This window comes from Hippichthys cyanospilos, chromosome 3, assembly GCF_059441005.1.
Source record: "Hippichthys cyanospilos isolate Australia breed blue-spotted pipefish chromosome 3, RoL_Hcya_1.0, whole genome shotgun sequence".
Classification (NCBI taxonomy): Eukaryota; Metazoa; Chordata; class Actinopteri; order Syngnathiformes; family Syngnathidae; genus Hippichthys; species Hippichthys cyanospilos.
In genome coordinates this window covers 6922247-6947949 of record NC_142371.1, presented here as the reverse complement: position 1 = coordinate 6947949, position 25703 = coordinate 6922247, and the positions used below count along the sequence as shown (strand labels likewise).

The window sequence follows — 25703 nt, the reverse complement described above, 5'->3', positions numbered from 1 at the left end:
GTATTATAAGTAAAGAAAAACAACTACATAAATCAATCAATATTACACAAGAGGGATTGTTGTCATACTCACCAACTGATTCAGTCACTGCTTTGGTCATCATTTTAACAAAGTAAAATCAAACGTCTTTATTTTGACAAAACAAAAAAGTTATTCAAACAAATCTCACAAAGGACTACAGCAAAGAACTACTGTTGAGAAGCTGAAATTGGTAATTTGGATCATTTTAAGTTTAACAATGTCTCTAATCGATCGCTCAATTATTAAAATAGTTGTCTACTAATTGGACAATTGTTTAGTTGCTGAATAATTTTCAAAGCTTAAATAACTATATATCAAAGTATATTAAGGGATGGAATGATTTTTGAAAACCGTCCAAACTGGTCATTCAATGACTTTCGTTTAGATCTCATATGGAACAAACCCAACATATGTTTTAATTTGACCTAAATGTTCTGTAGATGTGTTTACTTGGCAGAGAGAGCAACAGCAGTGTGAGCGCCCTCTCACTGTCACACAGACAGTGTTCAGAGCAACCAGCCAAGATTGCTGCATTTTTAGGGGCTTCTGATTAGTGCTTTCCTTGCTTATTCTGCAAGCATTTACAACAGTAAGTGGGCTAGGTAATCAAAGAAAAAGGCAACACCAATTTTGATATTTAGTTATAGATGTTTCAGCCAAGTTAATTTATTATTACAGTAGCACTGTTTTGTTGTTAGGTACACTGGGAGCTGTAAACACACATATGTTGTCCTATGTTATGTATGTTGAGGTTAGTGGGAGTTTATGACTTGTTGATTGTTTGAGGCACTTTGGTCAAGTGACTAATTTAAATATTTGATGTAAAAATCTTGCAGTTTTACACAGAACAGGTCAGCGATGACTGATTTTTTTTTTTTTTTAAATGTAGCGACAAACATCTTTTTTTCACAAACGGTAACTTAGTCTTACATCCTTAATGGTATTTTTATGATGGGATTCACCCAAGAGTATTGTTTCAGATTTGGCTTGATCTTGTAATCCTGTAATATTTTGCATAATAATATGCCCAATATTGCCTTAAAATTTAACACAGCAGAAAATTACCAAATGAGACATTTGTAAAACACATTCCATTTATACTATTTTGCAGTCTAGGGATCATGCAAATTGCAGAAGGTACAGACATTGTGTTTGCTTCAATCATCTTGTCAGTCACTTTTCAAAACTTAATTTATGGAAAGTAAATAAACACATCTTTCAGTGAGCCACAGTATTAGTAAGCTGCTTGATTTGCTGCACTTGCCAAATGAGTTCCAAAATAGAAGTTGCAACCAATGCATCATTTAGGCCATCTGTGTCAGTGTTTTCTACTAATGCATAGCATGTGCGCAAGGGCCTGACACATAGTTTACACGCCTTTAAATAATGCAGCACAGGAGATGTAATTACACCATGCACTGCATTTAATGTGCCATGATTTTCAGTCATTATGAACCAGCTACTGAAAACATGTAACACAGTTAAACTTTTACAGCAATATGGAACAATTTTGGAGTGCCACAATGAAAACATAAACCACGCATATACAGTTCAAGTAAAAAATTTGGGGACACCTTCAAATTCAAATGACCTTACACACATTGATAGTGAACGCTATTAACTCCTAAAAAGGCACTGCTGTGAATTGAAAGGCCATAAAGTCTCATCAACATCATCCTGAAAAAATATCAAAATGTGCTAAGTTATCCAGGAAAAAGGTGCTTACTTTGAAATATGTAAATTATGAAACAGTCAACGTTTACTAGATGATTCATCAATCATCATGCTGGTGACTAATGCATAGATAACTTTTGTATTATAATTTAGAGTTCAGGAAGTTTTTAAAGATGAAAAAAGAAAACACTTAGTGACTGTATCCAAAATTTTGACAAGTATTGAATATCGATGGCCAAAAAACAAAGCATGAAATGGTGAGAACAAGCATGTTTTTGTTGTTGTTGTTTTTTCCCCCCCAGAAAGGTTTTGTATTATGGCCATTGATATAATAATTATACTGCAGAAAGACTGTATCCGTAAAATCACAAAATGAGTCGTCTTAGATATGTTTTGCATGTTAGGCAGACTAGACTACCATATCTTAATTTTGGCATCCCATTAAATAAACAGATTAGGCTGCAAAATAATACATGCATTACCTGAGAGCCTGATCAAGAGTTTTCCTGCCTGGGCGTATTGCCAGCTGTGGTTGTCCAACACCGCCATTGATAAACAAAATTGTTCAAAACACAACCTCATCAGCCTAAGCTACACCCTGTTCAGTTCTCCCATGACTAGCATCCAGCAGTTTTTGTTCCCTGACTGCAATGTTGCTGCATGGCAAGAAGGCATCTATACAAAAGCAAAGCCATATATCGACAAACGCACTGTCACCCATTGAGCGGCAAAAATGCAAAGGCACTGCCAGCTCCTTTTTTGCTGACACAACTGGCTTTTCTTTGACTTGTCCCCCCTACGTCAGTAACCCCTCCCCAAGACAAGATTTAGTAACAACGAACGCTTTGCATTAAACAGTGTCTCCCTTTCTCTAAGGCCAGAAGAGCTACTCCAAAAAAAAGAGACACAAGCTAATACAGCGAAATGCAATTTTTATTGTTGGATTCATGTGCAAAAAAGGTTGTAATAATTATTGGTTCCTATCCTCTTCATGTTCTTTATACTTGCATCAAAGATGGGATCGTAAATATCGGTTTTGGCCTTTCTTTACATATCTCAGAACAAACATCAAAACTTTCAGAATCCATTTGGAACATAACCAGTCTCAAATTATTAGCTTGCTTCCACATTATTTTTAGAATCACAAGGGGCACACATTCTGTGGGCACAAAGCTGTCTTTTATACCATCTTGAAATCACAAAAACAGTCAGAAAAGGCTAAAAAGACTCTTATGTGATTTGACAGAGACGTTTTTATTCCCGCTCTTTATGCATGGTTATTTTCCCCCAATAGTCAAAATGAATTCCCACATTTATAATCTGGTTATATTTACTGAAGTTTTTTCAAAGGGCTGCATGTGCAAAAACTGGTGCAAATATGATTGTGTATACAAACAAGTTCAAAATCTAGTCATCTAACTTGACACACCTCTCACACATAAACAAAATGGAAGGGGGCCAGTTGCAATTGTAAAGATAACTGTGCATTTGTAGCTACTGCTACACTTACACCAATAACTCGAGAACTGAATACAATACAAAATTATACAAACATAGTCACCGCTCTTTGTTCATTCTTCTGCAGTGTTGCCAGATTCTTTGGGAAAAGTAACTCAGTTGTTTTAGTGATTACTTGAGTTAAAGGTAGTTTATAACAAGCCAAGCAAATATGATGAGCAGTTTTGGCAATTCCAAGTCAGAACTACCAAGTACATGGATGAGTGGGAAGTAAAATATCATTGAGAGTGTAAAGTACAACAAATCACAATAAAGTAGCAATGTGCAATATTAAAAAAATAAATACATAAATCTGAGACGTGTCAAAATGTGTGCCATGTTTCAATTGATGACACTTGCCCAAAGAATTGAATGAGCACAGATGAAAGATTATAGGTTCGAAAAGTACTGTGGGTAACAGATTTGGTAAAGTACAAAAGCAGACATTTTTGTGATATTTTTTTCTGGGGTATTATTAAAGAACTTAATGTTCTCATTTCATGTTTTATTTATTTATTTTAGAAAATTTAACAAAGATGGGATATAATTAATACCTTTTTTGTGTGTGTGGGGAGGGTCGCTGGAGTGATCAGGGGAAAGAAAAACTGTTTGCAAAACTGCAAATACAAATTGTAGCTCTAGCTCACTAACTTACATTTACTTGCGCCAAAAAAGATGAATTTTCAAATCAAAAGCACAGCATATTTCATGTTTTATTTTGACTTGATGTTTACTGTGGGAGCCCAGAACTGGCTGTTGTGGGGCACATTCAGCGCTATAAAAGATGAGACAATGCCTTTTTCAGCAATGAATATGCATGCGCAACTATTTGTATTCAAGAATCCAATTGAATACATTAGAAACACACTGTGTAGCCAGTTGAGTTGCATAAACACATCGATGAAGCAGACAAAGCGGCATGGGGGTGGACTTTGTTCAGCTCAAGGAACACCATTCATCAGCTTCCTCAATCCAAACGATCCTGAATCCACTGATTGTACCACCACACAACAAAACACAGCCAACAAGCCACAGTGCACCAAATAAAACTTGACAGAGTGCACAAGGGATAGAAGTGTTTTTGTGTCTGTTTGTGTATGTGCACACCTTCAGTGCAAGCACTGCCTCAGAGCACAGAGGAGGAAATAGGAAGTTTAGAGAATGGGTTAGAAATAACAACAAATCGTCTGCCCAGACCAGATGGTAGGTGAACTGATGACATGAAGCAAAATGCTGAGTAAAGTGAAGAAGGAATGGACATAAAGCTCCTGTGAGTAATACATTTGCCACTGACTGCACCGCATCAGGATTGGTTGGTTAATTTAAAGGGCCTGTATTAGGAAAACACAACATTTGGGGGATTTTAAACATGTTGGGATGACATTTCCTGACCAAAAACATCTGCAAAAATTACCTCCATACATGTATGCCTGAGTATTTTTGCTTTCAGTACCAGCTCAACCCGATCACAGAAGGAAGCCAGACATTTTACATTTTACATGTGGGTTACAAATAACTCAAATTTCATAACAAACTGAATTACCATTGTCCCGAAAGTGATATATGATTTTATACTATATACCGATAATTACCGTATTTTTCGCACTATAAGGCGCACCTGAAAGCCTTATTTAAAAAAAAAAAAAAAAAAAAAAAAAGCCGATGGTGCGCTTTATAATCCTGTGCGCCTTATATATGGATCACTATTGAGATTGGGATTCGTAGATGGGGAATGAACTGATAAAGTAAGCTTTACCTGTTTCTTTTGTGTGTTTACAGTTGAACAAGGTTGGTCATATTGACATTGACTTATTATGCTATTGAGAGTTTAGAGTTATTATTGTTATTACTTTGAGTATTATTACTACTGTATATTGCGATTGCACTAGAGGAAAAGTTCCCTGATATAAATGTTGCACTACATGTTATACCTTGCTGTTAAAAGATAATCTGTCACGGAAATACAAATAAAATAAAACAAGACAGTTGTTTATTTATTTGGGGAGTGAATGGAGTTGTCAAAAAGCTGGTCTGTAATCTACTAGTAAAGTTTGACTGCTTCTACTGTTGCGACTTATAATGCGGTCCGCCCTATATATGGAAAAAGTTTTAAAATATGTCATTAATTGAGGGTGCGCCCTATAATCCAGTTTACCTTATAGTGCAGAAAATACAATAACTCTAATACAGTACGTTTACACTAGCACAAAATAGGCCTTTTAACAAATAATGTACGTTTAAAAAAGCTCTCACGCAAAAATGGTTAATGGAATTGTATTTTCCAAAATTATATCAAGTAAAGAGAGAAAAACCACCAGAATATAGGTACAACCACAATACCTAGTGAAATATATCAAGTGCGATAAATAGCAGGCCAGGGATTCAAACCCGGGACTTTCAGACACCGAGCCATTACTGATAGTGTTTTAAAAAAAAACTTCTTATGAGTGACCAAATCATTAGAACACATCTCACAATGGTCCAAATGCAGTCAACTCATTATATGTTTTATTAAACTGTATAGCTTTCTAATGCTGTGCCCTGTCGATAGAACATCATTCAAGGGTGTCAACCTCCAATACTACACTAAACATCGGAAGCCTCATCAAGGGAAACATCATATCTTACAGTATTATCACTGAGTGAAAAGTACAAACTTGTTGCAACGCAGAAGCAAAACCACAACCTTCGGCACAGCAATGCTCCTTGCAATCACAGTGATGAAGAATGGCTGTGGAATGGAGCACAACTGTGGTTGTACTTTGTGGGTATTTTTTTTTTCATTCTTTTTTAAACAGTGCTTGCTCATGAAACTGACATGTGAATGTATTACCTACATCCACTAAGCTGGAATGTGAAACATCTAATGACGTTGTGGAGTTGTGACTATTGTTCTATATACAGCATAAACACGGAGGAAATTGTGAACAGCGGAAATCGATCCATCCGTCCAACTAACTAACTAACTAACTAACTAACTAACTAACTAACTAACTAACTAACTAACTAACTAACTAACTCAGCTTGTGGGACCATTGGGACAGGCATGTCCCTCTACCAAGAAAAAGGGTGTAAGAATTCATACAGTATTATAAATGCAATTGACAAGTTCACAGCGCTTCTCTTAGCCTATTCAGTGTCAGCCCGGTTAAAAGGGATTTTTGTCTTATATCGCTGCCAATAGCAGTGAATAAGTTAACTTATTTGATCTTTGATATCTATAGCCATCAAAGGTAGTGAATGAGGTAATCAACTTTAATTAGTGGACCAATGTTTCTTGCATTAATGTATAATACACTTTGTTTGAAATAATGATGTAAGCACTCTAGTTTTTAAATTCAGTTGGCCACATTTGGTTTCTTGCAACTGAATCTAAAGGGCACAGGAGCTGAGAGGAGTCACAAGAATCCCAGGGCACGCACCCTAAGTCGGCTTCTTGCGAACGGCTGACATAGATCGCGGCCGGCCTGACCCAAACCCCTACAGACTGGATGACTCACCATGGTGACTCAAAATACATAGGGCTCGTTGGCAGATCTATTTCTCTTTGTGGTTTGGGGAACAACACTCCTGCCCTAAACAATATTGTTTTTTAATGGCTGTGTACCTGATTCAACAGTACAGAAAAATTCAAACTGAGATCTCCATGCCTGTGACAATGTATTACAGTACATTCAAACTTATTTAATTTCACAATATCTGTATTATATTTCCCAAAAAGAAAAGTGACATATTGACAGATTCTAATCCTACCCTTAATTGCCTTTGGAGGCAATTCAAAATTTACTGAAGTTACAGCAGTTTGAATGTTACCAAGTTGAAATCTCTAGTTTCAAAAAATGATTTAAAATTTTGTCACATTCATCTCAGCAGTATGCATTGTCTACTAATCCTTTATTTTCATAAACTTTGATTATAGTTTCAACCTTTTGGCTGCTAGTTAATGAAAGTAGAGACTTCAAGGATTAAAATCCCAAGGCGGATATCTCTGTCAAAAATTCTGATTTTTATCAATAACTCAAAACTCTTCTTTGTGTTATAAACCTGGTTTTGTAATAACACAACACAAATAAAGTGAAACAAGCAAGAGTTGGGGCGGGAGTAGATTACAACGCCTGCCCTCATCTACAGATTTGAAATTAATTAAACTTCTGGGTGCCGCTAACATGGCCGCAGCTGCCACGAGACTTCAAAGGATGGAAAGGGGTAACTGTTCAGTTACTGTATAAGGTTTAATAATTTAAGATTTCAGTGAATGTGTGTACACTACAGCAGTAATATTTCTCTTAAATAATATGTGTTATGAAGACTTTCCCTTTTTTTTTAATTAAAAAAAAACTGTGGGGGTGGCGCTACTTCTCGGTTTTCACTTATCGTGAGGAGGATCACTGTACTTTAAAAACATAACTTGGCTGTTTTTCATCCTCCCTGTTGTAAAATTCTTGTTCAATTATTTTTCACCTTTTCTCTGTGTCCCACGATTAGCAAAGCAGGACTGAGCTTCCCTCCCCTCTTTCTCTATTCCACTGTCAATGGATTCTCACAAGACTTGTCCTTCACAAAGGCTTCTATCCTGTTGAGTAAACAGCCAGAGGACAGGGAAGTACAGGCCATGGCTCCATGGCTCTTCTCCAGCCAGGAGTCAGTCAGTGGATGTAACGGCTCTGCAGTGTTGCTACAGCTCTGAAAACAACTGGCTAAAGCAAACGGGCTTGGTGGATGGAATATCTGCATGCATACACACGCATGCATGTGAGCACACACGCTACCCTGATGTGATTGCCGCTGCAGCAAAAAGCTCTCATCCATGAAAGAAAGAAGATCACAGAATGTATCTGCAGCAAATTAGTCCCACAAAAATAAATAAATAAATAAAACATCTAAACTGATCGGTGAGATTACAAGTGGGTGTATGCAACATTTAATTTTTTGAAAAAAAAAACAAAACAGGAACATTAACAAAAAAACAGCAACAAGAACAATGATAATGATAGCAATAATAACATTAGAGAACCTATGTTATTTTCTCTTTCTTGCTGAATGGCAGCCCAATCGTAACTGTTTTCTTCTACTCGGCCTGTAGGGGTCACTAAAATATCTTGTTTGTTAATCTATTATTTAATCTCAGAATTGTGGCAAATTTCAGAGGCAAATGTAAAGAAAAAAATCAGAAAATTTGACCAAGAAAATCTTTTAGCATTTCATTTTACTCTGTAGAGATGAAAAAAACGAAAAAGAAAATTGAGCAATTCAAAGAAAATCATGCCAAGCCATAAAAGTGATTTTAAAACATATTTGAGTCATTAGCACCAAACATTTACATATTGAAAATCAATGATTTATCCATGCTTGCAAGCTGCAAATATTTTGCACAGGTCAGATCACCTCACCTCTACAACTTTACTGTTAAAAAAAAAAAAAAAATGTGGCAATTGGAGGGGTTACTCATACTCAAAGAACCACACTGACTGTGTTTATATGCGGTCAATAGTCCTTTTAAAACCCAAAACATTGAAAGTGTTAGTTTTTAAATGCCATGTAAAGAAACGTAACTACACGAATAAGCGGATATTCAGTAAGCAAGCAAGAGGGGGCAAAAAAAACAAAAAAATCGGCTTAGGAACAAGTAAATATGCTGATTTCTCCAAGGAACAAGCACATAGCAAAAAACTCAGTCGCAGCATATAGCCACACTTTTGGAAGGAGGAAACCAATTACTTTATTACTGTTGTGAGTAAAATTAATACCGTTGGTTTTATTGATAATAGAACGTAAGATGTGGACATGTCTTTTTACGTCATGACGTTATCTGTACATTGTTGTCTTGTAACACAATTAATATAACCTTACTCACAAAGGCATTTAAAAGGAGATGTTCCAGATATTTTAGGAACCCAAATTTTGACATTAACTTGGCTCTAACCCAAATGTTGACAAAATGAAAACATTCACAGTTGGACAGGGTTATTTTACATTAATTTGATGAACAATTAAAATGTTCATTTTTCAAGAACGATGACAAACTAAAGCTTTGAACAAAGTGACCTCCCCCACCCCCCGGCAAAAATGAATAAAAACATGTTTTATTGGAAGAAAAAAATTGACATTTTGCTATTCTTGTGGATATTGATGCAAGCTAAAGTTGAGTGAGAATAGCTTTAAACAGTTTTCTTGGAAGAATAAAAAATGGACATTTTGCTATTCCTGTGAATGTTGATGCAAGCTAAAGTTGAGTGAGAATAACTCTAAACAGTTTTGGTGTCAGGAAAATCAAGCAAATCCCAGTGGAGAGAAAAAAACACAAAGCAAAACATGGTTTGAATAATTTAATTCCTCATTGAAAGTAAAACCAACTGACATTGTATTTTCATATTGCATCCCACTCAGGTCCCTTAAAATGGATTGAATGCTGCATAAGTTACCAAAACTGTTTCGGTTTCCAATAACAAAGTTTCCAATGATTTGAATTTGCAGTAGGGATTCAGTTGAGGTGTATTTGAGTGGCTTTTTGCCCTGACAGTGCAAAAATACACACATAAAATACTCCATCTAAACACAGCTCTATCATACACTAGAAGCAAGAATGATGGATTTGTTTCTCCAATTGAGAACAAAAGATCTAAGTAATTCTTTTGAAATTAAAGATACATTGGCTCAGCTTCCTTGGTACTTACACTCCACATACATGTAAAATAATAATGAAAAAGAAACTGTTTGGCGGTGAAAAGTAAACCCACATTACTTGTGCACATACAATAATTAGCAAGTGGACCAGAAATGTGAGATACCACTGTCAAGACGAGTCTATTCCATGCAGAGTATAAGGAAAAGTTTAATGAATCTGAATACTTTAATATTATACTCACAAGATAACGTGGGAAGGATGTAGATGGACATATCACTTGGTGGCCATCTCCACTTCTTAACACAAATGACAAACTAAGGCAGCAGCAAAGAACTGCTGGATCGGGTACACACCCAACTCTTAAATGAGAATCTCCTCAGGTGTTGCGTTTCTTGTAGCCCAGCCGAATTCTTTTACATCATAATGTCTACACGGTCGAGCAACTGAAAATATAGAGAATAGCCTTTTGCAAAATATATTTTTTTTTAATCACAGTCACAAGAAGGTGCTAAATAAAACTGCTTGAAATAATTATGGAAAACCAAATTGTGCCTGCTGCAAAATTCTGCATCATCCATTCTCCCAGTCTTATGATTGCAAAAATGTCAGAAATCAGCATTACTCCTGCAAAGGCAGAGCAGGTCTGAGTTGTAAATATATCCGAGGAGATCCAACAACATTCCAGGGTTCCTACAGCCACGCACCCAAGCATCCTTTTTCAATACACCTCACATCAAAGAGCCAACAGCATGAGCATCCCCCCCAGCCTCACACGCCCCACCCTTTATACTTAACCCATCCCCCACTTGCTATCTCCCAGATGCAATTGGCCGACAGTAGGTGAGAGGCCACTGGTGATTGGGCTGGGGGATGTGGCGGAAGCCTTGCTCTTCTATGCATCAATGCTTTCTAGGAAAATAGCAGGTCGGGGGCAGCGACAGAGGACAAACATGACAATGTGGGAAACAGAAATGTAGAAATGTTTCTGGATGAAGAAAGGTAAACGGGAGGATGATAGGAAACTAAAATGCTTAGATTTTGTCCCATAAATACATACGTGTGTTGTAATTTAAATCAGGTGAATGTTGGCTTTGCAATGTGGTAGGGCAGAAGAATACTTCACTTGAGGGGAAATGCAATTCAGAGCAGATGGAACTAATTACCATGTTATATGTATTTATTGTGTGTTTGTGTGTATACTGTAGATGTGTGGCAAGTGTTTTTGTGTAAATTACGTTGTCTGCCTCAGGCCTGGTCACGTGGCTTATAAAGTCCCCCCACCCACCCACCCCACATACACACACAACTCCCCACCCCCCATACACACAACCAAATGTTACATAACACTCGACAATGTCACATCTGTAATAGTTTATTGAATAAATACAATCTGTTTAGTTTAATGGTGTAATAAAAGAGAAATACACATTTTGTTGAAAGCTATTCAAGCATAGTGATGGATACTTGGGATAGACACGACCAGTGATTCAATTAGTTCATGGAAAATTTTGACCATTGGTATTAATTTTGTTTTGAAGAAATCTTAAGTAATGAGCACGACTTGTCTACAACCCGCTAAGGCACTGCTGATTCAGTTTGAACCAGTCTGTCCCTATTGCCCCGCTATTTTGGGGGCAATAGGGACCTCGCAGCGCAGACAGGGAGGCTGGCACTGTAATTAAAACCTGCCGCCGTATACGATGAGTTTTCCGTCTCATGAGACAGTTAGGCGAGTATCTAACATGCTTTATCTTTTTCGCCTTGCAAGGGTAAAAAAACTTTGCCTCTGTTTTATTGCATTTTAAATCGCAGTCATGATTTGGAGGAGGGGGCGATTGCAGTTAAATTATTTCCCCAAATTGTTCAGCCCTAATACAAAGTAGTGAACTAAATGACTTCTTGTGTAACATAGCAATATTTTCTCGTGGAACTGCAGAAACAGATTCATTGCATTCACTTTGTCACATCGAAACAATACGTCACACCATCGTAAATAAGAAGGTGCCCCGCATTTTTATTTCAGAATGAATGAATACCGAAGGAGCTACCATTGTAACACATTCAAAATTAACCTAATGATGAGATACAGTACAAACTATAAACCCAACACCAGACATCTTCTGGAGGTTGGACTTTAGGCTTTATCCGGTCCATCCTCTTAGACATGGTTTAGTCCAGAGTGGTTGAAAACTGGGTTGCGTTATAGTGTGTCCAATATGATCCAAATTTAGCCCAAACATAGTCCATGACAATTGGTTGTGTGAAGCTAGTCCAATAGCATCCCAAATTCAGTCCAAAAATAATTGTTGACACCAGGTTTGTGTTCGAACTCGTCCAGTGGATTTCAAAATTTTATTTGCCTAGCTCTTATTAAACGAAAGATTCTCAAAAGGTTTCATAAATCTACAACAGAATCCTCTCAACCAAGCTACCGAAGGGCAAGGAAAAACTTAAAAATGAATCTGGGGAAATAATAAGAAACCTTGACAAGGGGCCACGAGTGGGAGGAGCCTTACTAGCCTAACAATAGTAATTCGTAGTTACTAATGAGTTATAATTAGCCTGCCCATTGTGGTCCAAATCTGGTCAGTAAATAGTCCTACTGTATAAACTGGGCTGATTTAGCCTATCGAATGTACAGGAGTAAAAACCTTTTCTCAAAAATGGTCACTGAAATTTGTGTATTTTAGCCCATCCAATGTGATGAAATTTTGTCAAAAACTACCGGTAGTTGAATATGGATTTGTGTTTAGCTCTCAGACACAATGACATCTTTTCAGTATATTTTCAAACAATTTTCGCTGGGAGGGAAACTCTTCTTGGAACATGTTTTCATATGAATATTACAATCCCCATTCACACAAAGATGAAAAACAAATCACATTACGATATTGTGACATCAACTGTTTGCACGTCTTTCTTATCCAAAAATTTATTTTTTAAATCTGTATTACTAATATCTTCCCTATTTATTTCCTTTAAGGAAAAACAATGAAAAAAAGGCATACTATAAGCATGCACATACAGATACAGATGGCACATAGCCGAACCAAGCCTGCGCGGGGGGGAACGCGAAAACAAAAACTTCATAGAACCTCACTTCCTCTACTGCTTAAAAAGGGTACGTGTGTACAGTATGAGTGGTTATGCCAGCCTCTTTGTCTGCCTGCTGTGCACATGTTTTGTATTCAAAGCCCAAATTCAATAGCAACCACAGAGTGATGTGGGTACAGATGAGAAACACAGCTGAGGTTCACTCCTGAACTTAATTAGACTCAAAAGAACCACATGGAGAAGAAGGAAGGGGAGGGGGTAGGAAGGATACTTTGACCTCTCATATCCAGAAAATGCAAGAAAAAAAGAAATATGTTAAATAGGATAATACTAGCAATGCAGAAAGAAATCAGATTGATCCTGAGCGAACAGGCATTTGGCTTCTGTTGCAGATTATCTGGGTTTGAGAGTCAAACCATATCTGGGGGAGTGTCCAAACATTTACTCAGAGCATGCTTAGCATGTAAATCCATATGTGGAACAACAGTGTTTCCGGGACACTTGTCTCTACAGTAGGTGTGTGTCCAAGTGTATGTATGCAGACATAACCAAAACAACCCACCAAGCAATCATTAACCACTGGATTTAATCTTTGACCTTTGACGAAATTAAAAAAAAAAAAAAAAAGAAACTCTGGAGATTAACTACAGTAGTAAATATGAAAACAATTTGATGTTGATTAGTTATGCATTCGAAAAATAAACACCGGCCAATAATAATTTTAAGTACACCTACAATATATAAATTTGTAGCAGTGTAAAACTGCACGGAATCATACTAATATTGTTTCTTATAGGCTGGCCTGTACAAAGCAGTACAGAAGCACTACCAATCACACCCATAATAAGTAGCACATTTTTAAAATTCACACTTCTTTCAATGTGTTAGTAGAAATGAATAATGATTGTCTTGGCTACGTTTTGACACAATTTTTAAATTAGATTTCAAGAATATCGGATAATGAGGCCTGTGGTCGCAGCTTTGTAGTGATCTATTTATAGTGTTTATAAGGTCAGAAATTGTGAATCTAAGGTTTTACTATAGTTACTGGTGATTATACTTAATATCCTAACTCCACTGCTCTAAATCATTTTTAAAAAGCAGAATGGACTCATCAGTCCTTGCTTTATTTATAACACGTGTAATGATGTGCAGCACCAACAGGAAACAGACGTTTAACCCAAGGCCTTCCTCACTGTTGCTAAAATAACAAAACAAAACAATCACAAATCAGACAATGTATGACAATGTATTGTTTCTCGCGTGCAATCTCACTGAAAGCACAGTGAAAAATCTCTAAAACAAGTTTAATGAATTTACTGGTATTTTCAACAGTCCAACAAGACATGCTGTCTACAGTATAATAACAAACTCACATACAGTAAGCAAGGTGCGTCCCTATGTTTAAAATTCTCAGTCAATGCCTTCAGGCACACTCACAAAAAGACTACTGTTATGAAAAACATGAAGCGCAAAGCATACAAGCTTGGCTTGCACTGGAAAACAGGATGCATCCAGTTGAGGTTGTGTCATATCCTCAAAAAGGAAACAACAAAGGGTCTAAACCAGCAGTGCCACAACAAAGTGAGAAAAAAAGTAAAATCTACAAACATACAGTTGAGTACGCAACGGTACGAAATTGAGTTCTCACACAAAAAGAGTAACTGCTTCACACTCCCGCCACATGCTACTCTGTGACAAAATTTGGTCCAGGTCACTCTTTGGATCATGGACGTTATGGCTAGGAATTTGTTTTTGCAGTATGCATTATTTGTTACTTTGTTTGAAACGGCAAACTTGACTTGTTGTACAGTATGAACATGTGTAGTGCAAATTCATTTTTCCCACAATTTAAAATGGTTTCCATGTATGCCCTTAAAAGAGTTACTTCCCGACTCTTCGGATAATAAAACGGCACTAGCGTTTCGATCACAGTAAGTGTGAATGCTCAAAATGGTACACTTGTGTGCATAATTCCTTTCCTAAATCAAAGACAGGCATTTTTGCATTTAGTTACTTTCCTGAACTAAATGATTTTTGGCTAACCATCACACTCCTAATGGTTCACAAAATGCCTAGCAATACCAAGAAAAGAAAATCATGTTGAGCAATTAAAGTAGTTAAGATTTAAAGAAGGATCAATTAGTAAAATGCTATGTTTAGAATACCAGGAAGTAATCTAAAGTTAAATTCGAGCAAATTCAATATATACTCTCGTGTGCTTTTAGTGAAACCTTGGTTGATGAGATACAGTAAAAAGTGTTTGTTTTTTTTTTTAACATGTGAATTTTCTTTGCCCAAAGTATTTTTTTACTTCAAATATCCATGAATTTTGAGGTCTCTGTATGCATTTTTTCCGTGCTACGTGTCTTTTTCAAGTACTTGCATAACAAGAAGAACCTCCAAACTCCACGCGGAACAAGCAGAGCATAAATTAAATGTATAAACTAACTACAAATAATTTATTACACAACCAGGAAATAAAAGTTATTCTTTATCAACTATGGTTGCATCCACCAAAACTTAACCACTTTCTTATTGCCTCTTGCAAGGATGAAATTCAAGAGGGTTTAGGCAAAGGGAGAGCACGGGATTTGGCTGGCACATTCAAACGCTTCCTATTAACACCCCTTTCGGATCCTGGCAAATGGGAATAATAGGCCAGACTGTCAGTTAAAAAAAAGGTCTTGTGAAATGTTTATCCCTGGATGACCCAATTGGAAACATGAGGACTAAATGTGTAAATCACATGGCCTCACTGGCCTGAAGACGACACACTACTGATGTCTCTTCTGGGCAGTCTACTGCCTTAGTCTAGACTGTGGCCACACTATTGCCACCATCAAAAAAGTTGAAAAAAAAAATTGCACACTTGTTTGTTTGTTGGTTTGTTTTTTGCCTCTTCTTTTGTTTGATAAACGGCTCCTAAGAGGTGCTGAAAAAAGTTCGTTTGAGAATCAATGTGGAAGCTAGGCTACATCCACACCAATCTCCACCATGCCACCATTAGATGACGAAAGTTTAACGTTCATTCCAAACATAAAGGAATAACAAATATAATACAAATATAAAAATATATATTGTATTTCAAACATGCATATATCAAAGTGTGCAGTATATTTGGTGTAGATTTTTTTGGTGTCATCACTGATCCAACAACACAAGGTATAGAAATTCATTTGAAACAGGTCATACCAATTTGTGTACATTTCGGCCATTCAGTTTTCCTTCTGATGGAGGAAAACAAGAAACAATCCAATTTCATTGTTGGTTTTTTTTTTGGAGGGGGTTTTGTAACGAAATTAATGGGGGAGTTGTTTTAATTTTTTTTAACTTTGAATTTCTATTTTGTAGTTATTTATCATAAATAGAGCCATAGAGTCATTTTGTTTTATCGAATGCAAGCCACAAAAAAAGTCACATGGGACAGCAAGACACTGTGAAAGCAGCAATGGAAGACAGACCAAAAGAGGAACGTCATCCGGGTAGAGGAAAACCAAGATTAAAGGAAACAAATTCTGGTTGCATTTCATTTTGCTATTTATGCTATATAAATACAAAATGGAATATTGATTTCCAATTTTAACTTTATAAAAAAAAAAAAAATCACACAAAAATTCACTTAAATAGAATCTGCTCCCATTTCCCTACGTCATGGACCTACATGGACCCCTCACACTGTGAAGGAAAATGGTCCAGGCTTGTCAAATCTGTGATACAATCAGTGAATCCTACCTGAGGTCTGACCAGGTCCATCCAGTTTAGATTCACATTTTGGAAGTGAGAAATCTAGAAAGACAGAAGACAAATTAAAACTTGTCATGTAAGGAAAGTGAATAAATGTTAACAAACCCTGTTCAACCTCTTATTTTGTATATTTCCTCTGTGAAGATTCAGGACAAAATTTGTAATTTGAAATCATTCATTTCATAACATTTTGCAAAACCTCAATATGGGGATATATTGCTCTATTTTGAAATTAGCTTTCCTCCTCTCTGCCTCACTCATTTATATTCACACTCATTCAATTATGAATATCTCAACACTATCTACAAAGTAGCAACAGAATAAATATTGCCATTAAGGGATCACATCGAGATGAAATGTTTAAACTACCCAATCAAACTTGTGAATAAGATTTTTTTTTTACGTTAAAGTTTTAAAATAAGTTTGCACATCTTGAATGAAGGACATGACTGATCCATGCCAATTGTACTGTATTAACCTTACCTTAAATTGAATACCAACGCAATCAACACTGACACTTTTACTTGGACAAATGTGTTTCATCACCACTGACTGACAAACTGTTTCTGGGTCACATCAGTAGGACACTGTTGTGGCACAAGATAACAGTGAGAGGGATGAGGGTCAGCTTAGGTCTTCTCTGTCTCAGCTTCACCCAGCTGTCTCTCTAAAAAGAACAGCATGGCATATGCTTTAGGATTACAGCAAGCACCTGTCCACTTCCTGTATGTTTCATTTTATACGGTGAGATGTAGGAAGATCGGCTGATATAGTGAGAAGTTATGCAGAAACCATTTTTTCTGCAAGGTGCGTGGAATTTGAAGCAATGGAGGAGGAGTAAACGGCAATGCTGCTTGGCTCAAAGCCATGAAGATGTCCACTGTGCAAAAGCGTGCATTACTTTGCAGGCAACGCATGTAATCTATGTTAGTATTTTGGCAAGCCTAAACACTAGGATGCCGAGTTTGATCCTCAATCCGATGCCAGAGAGGCCAAGCAGTAGTTTAGCCTCCCTAAACCAGGGAAGCAGAGAGCTGGCAGTGTTCACGCGACACGGATCAAAGCCCGCTGCTGTCTTCAAAGCAAAAGGGAATGTTGTGTTCACACTTGAGTGGGAGAGAGAGCACAGTTTGTGTTGGACAGGCCATGGACAGCTGTTGAGAAGACAAGTAGTCTGGAGCAGTGCACTAGCTCACACATGTACTGCACGTAAATATACCATGAGTGCTACCTCCCCAAAAGATGATTTTTGTTTTGAAAGACACATTTTGAATTGTATCAAGAAACAATGATCTCTGCTGAGGTTGAAATGTTAAGACAACAACAGTAAGAAAAACTAGCTTCATTTTGGCTTTTACAGCTATTATCAAAATGAGAAAATTACTTTTTTCAACAAGTCGGAGAGTGTCATATGTATGTTAGTCCGTTCATACAGTATAAGTCGAATGAATGAATCAGTTAGCTACTAACTGTTAGCAGTATGACTGAAAGCCTAATGTATAGGTAGATTTTATTTTATAAACTGAGCAAAAATACAAAAAATGTATTATTATTATTATTATTATTATTATTATTATTATTATTATTATTATTATTATTTTCATTTGGGCCTGAGTGAAAGCTGTTACACCTGACAGCAACAGTACCTTCAGTACATAATACGACCCCCCCCCCAGCAAATATCATAGCTTATGAATGCTTTCTATAGATTCTTGAGCTCTGCTCACCTTCCTGATCATTTCAGCATTTTCACATTCTGTACAGAATGTAATGTTTTGACAATTACGACAATATCAACATCGTCGTAAGTGCACATTGTTACATTATACAATATTTGGGTGATTCATTGATATGAATCTCTCAATATAATGTAAGTTAATTATGTTTGTATCAGTTAATAAAAAAAAAAGGAACATAAACAAAAGTGTCATAAGTGCTATAATAGCATGGCTAAGAGATACGTACAGTATTTCTACATCCCGGATTTCACTTATTGGTCTGGAGCGTAACCCTCGCGATAGAGGACTCACTGCTGTTATTTTGTCATTGGAAGCCATCATGCAGTTAACCGAGGTTTTCTCTTATCACATTGGGGATTTGCAGGAGACACACAGACCAGCCCGCATCCTATTTTTATGACCCCCACCACATCCTCCTTCCACCCATTGCTCACTTAGGCATCATCCACCCCCCCTTGTCCTTACTTCCAGCTCCCAAAGCGATGTGGGTGGGATGTAGTGATTTATACCTCTGTGCTTATGCCTTCACTGTCGAAGTGAAGTAATGAGGCTATCCTGATACACTCAGCATCTTACATAGTATATAGATGGACCACCTTCACATTGTCATTCCTGACATTTATCATGTACAATACTGTAAATGCAAGCTTCATTTATATTATAAACCAATCGATATTTTATAGGACCTTGTCACTGGTACTGTACTGGTGTCAAACACAAGGCCAGATTCGCCAGCCATTTTGGCACGCAGTTAATTTGGATAATTCGTATGGTATATCAGATGACTATCAGCATTCAAATGTCTTCTTTGAAAAGAGAAGTGTGAACACTCTGTGTTTTAGTGATTAACCTTTGTGCAGTGTTTTGACCATATTTGGGTAATTTTTCCCCACACCATTCTTGCAGTATTTTTCCAAAGGATGGCACTGATAACTAAGTGGTCGTGCCATGTTGAAATTTAACATGTTGTCACAAACTGGGTGAAATTTCAGCTCCCAAATGTCTTTTTTTTTAAGATATAGAGTGCCTTTGTAAAGATCAAAGGATTGGAGAAAATACCGCACACGGGTTAAATTCACAGTCTATAACTACACAAATTTAAAGCCTGTTTTGCAAAAATATAACTGAACAAACAAATACCTGCCTTTCCTTTTGGACCGAATGCCAGCAATTTGATTACCCCCAAATGAACGCTCGCATGGATGCATAAATGTACATGGTATTTTAAACTAATCAATAATTTGGTGACGAAGATGAGAGTTACACATTCACAGAGCATGTGACCGATCAAAAACATTAAGTCCCTACTGAGATCGATTAACACTGGCTGAAACAGATACACACTATGATAAACACCAAGTGGATAAACACGGTTCTGGGTGGCAAAAATGATTAATGGGCTGACTTCTTCAACTAACTTATATTTTTTGGACTATAAAGCATTTAAAATCCATTGATTTTCTCAACAATAAAAAAATCCACATTGCAGCTCATGTTGGCATTTCTGTTTGTCATTTTTAAAACAACAGAATCGTCATCATTTAATGTCACAACCTTGGGCAAGCATTTCACCCAATTAGACCTGTAGCAATGTTCACTTGTAAAAGTCTTTCCTCAAACACAACAAAAACTGAAGTGAAATAGCAACGGTGAAACAAAGAAATGTTTCATTTTTTTTTTAAGCTGGGCTATGATGCGACACGGCCTGCTGGCTCCTTGAAGAAAATCAATTCCACAAGGCAATTAGTTAGTCATTTCCCACTAGTACAGCAGTTAGTTAGTCATTTCAGATTTTAAACGGGACATTTTCTGTGAAAAATCTTTTCAAGTGCAACACTATTGACGCCACATTTTTTTATTTGATCTATTTTGTATACTAAATAACTGAACAAATAAATTAACAAAACTAAAACACTAAAAATCCAATAAATCCAAAATAACATCTTAAGCACAGCTGTGCGTTTATATTTGTCTGAGTTAGTACTTTAGATGGCTACGCAAGCCTTTTTTTTAAAAAAAAAAGAAAAGAAAGATAGAGTCTGTCATCCCCAAAACTCCTTTCTTCTTGAGTTGTAAGAGAGCCGACATGTACATAGGGGTCAGCTATTTTGCAACATAGCCAATGTCGAGCTTTGCTTTTGGTCTTCGGCTCTGACCAACTGCCAATTAGACTGCCCCTTGATATAACCAAAAAGCTCAGCCTTGTGGAGAGCAAAGAAGTCTACTTTTGCAAGGCGTGGTCCATCCAACTTGAACTCTGTAATTTCATGGGTGAAGACTTGTTTATCCTTTCAAGCATGTGTATCCCTTTTTTTCCTAATCTGTCCTTCCCAAGATTCACTATGCTTAAGTCATGTGAAAGGCGTTGTTTGGTCATTCTGCTTTTGTTTAAAATAAAATAAAATAACAACTGCTCTGAATACAACAAAAACATACCCGAAATCCTCAAGCTTTTATGTATATATTATTCCCTTGATGTACAAAAATCAATTATTCAACACTACATGCTGGCACATTAAGCACCTGTCTGCTATGTGTTATGTCTGATGGACCAAAAGGAGCAAATCTCACAGTTGAAACAGAGTTTCCATGGACGTTAATGGCCACTGTCCGATGGCAAGTCCAGTTAAGCAATAATGGAGCTGCTTATGGCTTAAGATGGTCTGACAATCTGACATCTTATGACTTCAGTAGCTTCTTCGCCAATTGAATTTCACAATGTAGTTTTCTACAATAATGCCACTGCACACATCCAGTAACTTCATTATATGTTACTCAAGAGATGTTCGATAATTAAATAATATTATTAAAAAAAGAAACATTATTTGTAAGTTATTTTTAGTTGTACCTTGAAACTCACTACATCGTGCTACGACACATTTGACAGATGCCAAGCTAAAGCTCTAATTTCTCAACAGGATGTTTTAAATTGACTGAACGTTAATGAAATTGAACTTAAAATACAAACATGACTGTGATGGACTTCTGTACAGTAACATTTCACAGTACAAGTCAATCCATCTATTTTGTATCACTTATCCTGTTCAGAGACAATGAGGATGTAAAAAAACATTCCAGTTGACTGTTGGTATAAAGTACTGTATAGTGCACAATGGATGGGTTGACACTCGCTACTATTCACAGAAGCATGTGTAACTTCAGTGGTAGCCTTTGAGTAAGAATCAATCCAATGCTGGCTGTATCATTTGTACACAATTTCAACTGGCCCATTAAGAGTCCAGCCAGAGAGCAGCCATCTTACGTTGCCTTTTACTGACATAGTTTTGTTTTTTTTTCTTGTTTTTGGTTAAAAAAAAAAAAAAAAAAAAAAAAAACATTGTAGCCAGTGCCTGCTTTACAGATTTCTGTATGGAGTTATAAGAGCCTGTCAAAAATAAATAAATAAACAACCTTGTTAAACTGTTTGTATTGGACTTTCAGAGTACATCTCTCACTATTGTGAGTTATGACAAAAAGTTAACATTTTGCAAAACAATTTTTGTCCAGGGGCTCCTATTTGTACAAGCATATATATATATATATATATGATGGCAGTTTTGCCATAAAGATAGAACATAATGTGAAAACTCTCCAGAGAAAAGATATGGACATGTCCTGAGTCCAGAAACGAAATGAAAATGAAAACTAAGATGAAAACAACAGCTGCCCTTCAGTTGATGTGAAAGACACATTTTTGCAGGGCATTTAAGTTTATCCTCTCTTTTACAAAAGAGGCTACTTTAAATCTTGCTAAGAGTTTGGAAACAGAGACCAGCATCACATGTTTTAAAGCACTGCTAATAATTATCCATTCAGATGAAGCAAATTAGAAGCCATCTGAAGACATAAATTTTGAAACTTGCTTTGTTGCTTGTTTTGCTGATATCAGCTCTGTCAGCTGAAGTTATTTTTACTTTACCTTGAAGCTGAAAATCTAAGTTACTCTGCCACTCAGTGAGCATGCAGCTATCTTTCACTAAGGTCCACTGTTAGAGGGGAACAAAAACCTACATCTCCTTCACTAATAAAAACAAGCATCAAATTGTCCTGAAGAGCGCAGAAAATAAAATACTGCACTTCAAAAAATTAGAGCCTTGGGAAATTGCTTGGGAATCAATAAAGATGAGAAATTATTTGCCAGGATTTCTGATGCAACAAGCTGGCACCAATTAGATTGCATACTGGACAAATTAAAGTGGCACTGACAATATAAGAAACTCCTCCTGTAAATAATGCAAGTGTCACATTTGTGCAAAGCTCCAAAGCCATTTTACCTGAACTTAATGGAGTTTCTTAAAGCACTAGTTATCAAACAGCGCTGTGAGTGACAAAAAGTTTCACAAGAAGATGAAAAGACCAAAATCCAGCTCTAAAATTCATGGGGTGCCCAAGAGATGCCCTTGCGGTGATAGCTTTTTGAGCTTTTTTGCAAGGCAGAATTGGCAAATATTGCCAAGTCAAGATGTGTCATGACAAACTCTTAGGTAGAGAATGTTATTTGTCAGTAAATGATTATCAGGTTTTTATCTTTATTTATTCATACATAAATGTCAAAAGCACTTGATGAAATGTATTTATGTCTTTGGTGTTATATCAACGTGTAGAGGCGTAAAAATAAAAATGAAAAATAAAAATAAACACCAAACACCACTCCCCCTCAGCCCCCAAAATAAAAACAGCAGCTGAATAGCAGATAGTTGAGCTGGAGAGCACTTTACACAATGATAGATTATAATACTGACTGAGAAGATCAATACTATGTTTGCAAAGATGAATGTAGAGTATTAGGTTGCAGAACAGCAATAGTTGAATTAAAAGCGTATTAAGGGCTTTGAATGAACGAATGAATGTTTAATTTGCAGCATTCCCTCATGGCTATCATTTCACAAGTAGGAGAGGCAAAAAAAGTAAAACAAGATGAAAAAGAATATAACTACTGTTGTTTTCATTGCTCATCCTTTTGCATTTCAAGGTATTTTTTTTCAAAACAAAAAAGTTTTTTTTTTCTATTTTATATTCTCTACATAATATACTTGCTTCCAGAGGCCATTTTTTCTCCATCATGAAAGCTGTATGAGCTGCCTTTGCTGTTATATTAATGTTCAAAGATTAAGGTATACTGTATTACTTTTAGTTTTTTACTGTTCTTTTAGTGTTTTTTTCTGGTTTGGTGAAAGACCATATTAAGGTGAATCAACCATAACAGAAACATATCAAAAAATATTTGTGCACAAACCTCATATTGGTAATCCAATTAGTTATGAACTCTCCATACAAAACATTTTTAACCGGATTGAAATGCATATATTTTCTCATAAACAAGTCGACTGCATTGAGGAATGTGTCACATTTGTATATTGGTGGTCATGTATGAATGTTATGATTTCGCAAGTAAATGGTGAACAGTAGACCCAATGGCACCAGGTGACAGGAACAGCTGAGTAAGAGAGGAGGACACAGCTGTTTCTTGCGGCATGGATAAGTGGTGGTGGTCCCCCTCTAATAGGGGCAACATCATTTCTAACCCACAATGTACCTTTAACAGAAAATATACCATCTAAAACAGTGCAACAACATTTTCTGTACTCTTAACGGGGTCACATGAAGGTTACCTGAAGGTTGACAGGGTGTGGGGCATGACTGGGGGACAAATGATCTTTCTACGTGTTGTTGCACTATAACTTTAACATTTAAGTATTGCTTTCTTTTACATCAAAAGTGCATTATATTCTAAGCACACCATCATCCTAACAGTGGATTCAAACATTTGCTTGGAATCAAAGCATTTGAAATCTTGCTGTGGGTCAAATTTGTATCTCTTGCTTCAGCTCAGATTTTTATTCTTAGATTCAATGTCATTGAGACAGCTTCATTGTTTCCTGAGTGGACCATACAATTGAAAGTCGTTTTGTTTATTGACAGTGATGCCCAGTGGAATATGACGTGTATGCATTCCTGGTTTAAGTTAATGAGTTATTGTGGCTCTAGTTTATAGCGCCGATCAACAGCACTGCACCAATCAAAAAAGTGTTGATATAATGGTAGCCTTGCCTTTGGTTGTCTTTAGTATTGTGCTGCTGCATTAAAAATGGCATGATTAAAACATATTGTCTTGTTATCTGATGAGGACTTTTGATATTATGCTGGAGTTGGATTTGGATTGTGCAGTTGTCCCTAATATTTTGGTGCAGTTACTCATAAGCATGACGCACATTTATTACGTTTGAGAGGATGCCATGAAACAGACACCAGGCATGCAGAAGTACAAACCAGATGATTATAGCTCTCTCCCCAGCACCATCACAACAACCTGGAGTGGATGATGTCAGGCACTAGTGCAGGCCCCATGAACGTGTTTGCGTTTTGGATGCATTGTTACAACGGGCTTGGCTTTTCTTATTTATTATGATGAAGATGACGATGATGCCATCATGTCAAAAGGGCCTCATGCGATACATTGCTCATCCCTACGTGATAGTCCTTCAGGATGAAACGATCATTCTGGCCAGGTCGTCGTTATATATTGTTAATTAGAGGTCCTGTGTGGATATTTAGGCGCAGCCATCCACGTCTGACGCCTCTATGGGGGGCAACCAGCTCTTGATCACGCACATTCAAAGTATCATTAATGATTCTGATCTACAGCATGACAAGCCAGCGGACTCAAATGCGGCCAATGGGTTCACACTCAAACATTTGCTTGTCGTCATCGTGAGGCCATCTAACACCAAGAACGCAGTGGTGAGCACACCGATAGTCGTGCCGTTACTCCCCCCTGCTTGGACCCGGACTCGCCCCTTCCTGACTTACCGGATTTGAAAAACGCCGCTACGTCTGGAGAGTCCTTTGCAGCCTCATCCAGCCCCTCCGCTGCGCTCATGGCTGCGCTCTCTCGTGCGCAAACCTTCCCTCAAAAATCCACAACCCGAAGCGATTCGGTGTCAGACCTTCTCACACAGCCAAACTGGAACCTTTCATCGCAGCAGATCCGACCGTAGAATCGGCGCTCCCCTCATTAAGCCAAAGACCTCCTCCTCCATTTTGATCGAGAAGGGAGAAATCCTCACGACCGAGCGGCGGCGCTCCCGAGTTGACCGGAGGAAAAGAAGGGAGGGCTGTTACTGTAGTGTGAGAAGGTGGAGGTTTAAAAAAAAATAGGGGAGGAGGATTGGAAACGATTGGGGGTGGGATATCCTGGGATTCCGTTTCTGAAGGAGGTGGGGTTGGTGCATTGTGCACCACTTTGAATTTATCCCCCTCCCACGTCACTGCGGTGCTGATGCGGGCCGTGAGGGAGTGCCATTCTTCACACCAGATGAAGCCTACGTGATGAGCTCATTGACAGT

The 25703-nt window shown here is 37.2% G+C and overlaps 1 protein-coding gene across 1 annotated transcript in view; it reads right to left on the bottom strand.

Moving 5' to 3' along the window:
• Positions 1-25252, bottom strand: part of triob (trio Rho guanine nucleotide exchange factor b) — a 99099-nt gene extending 73847 nt beyond the window's left edge. The window contains exons 1-2 of the mRNA XM_088409688.1: positions 25168-25252; positions 16607-16660 (exon numbers count right to left, since the gene is read on the bottom strand). Of these exons, the coding sequence (XP_088265814.1) occupies positions 16607-16660; positions 25168-25237 (124 nt within the window). The 5' untranslated portion in view covers positions 25238-25252. The remainder of the gene's footprint in view (positions 1-16606; positions 16661-25167) is intronic.
• Between the last annotated feature and the right edge of the window lie 451 nt (positions 25253-25703).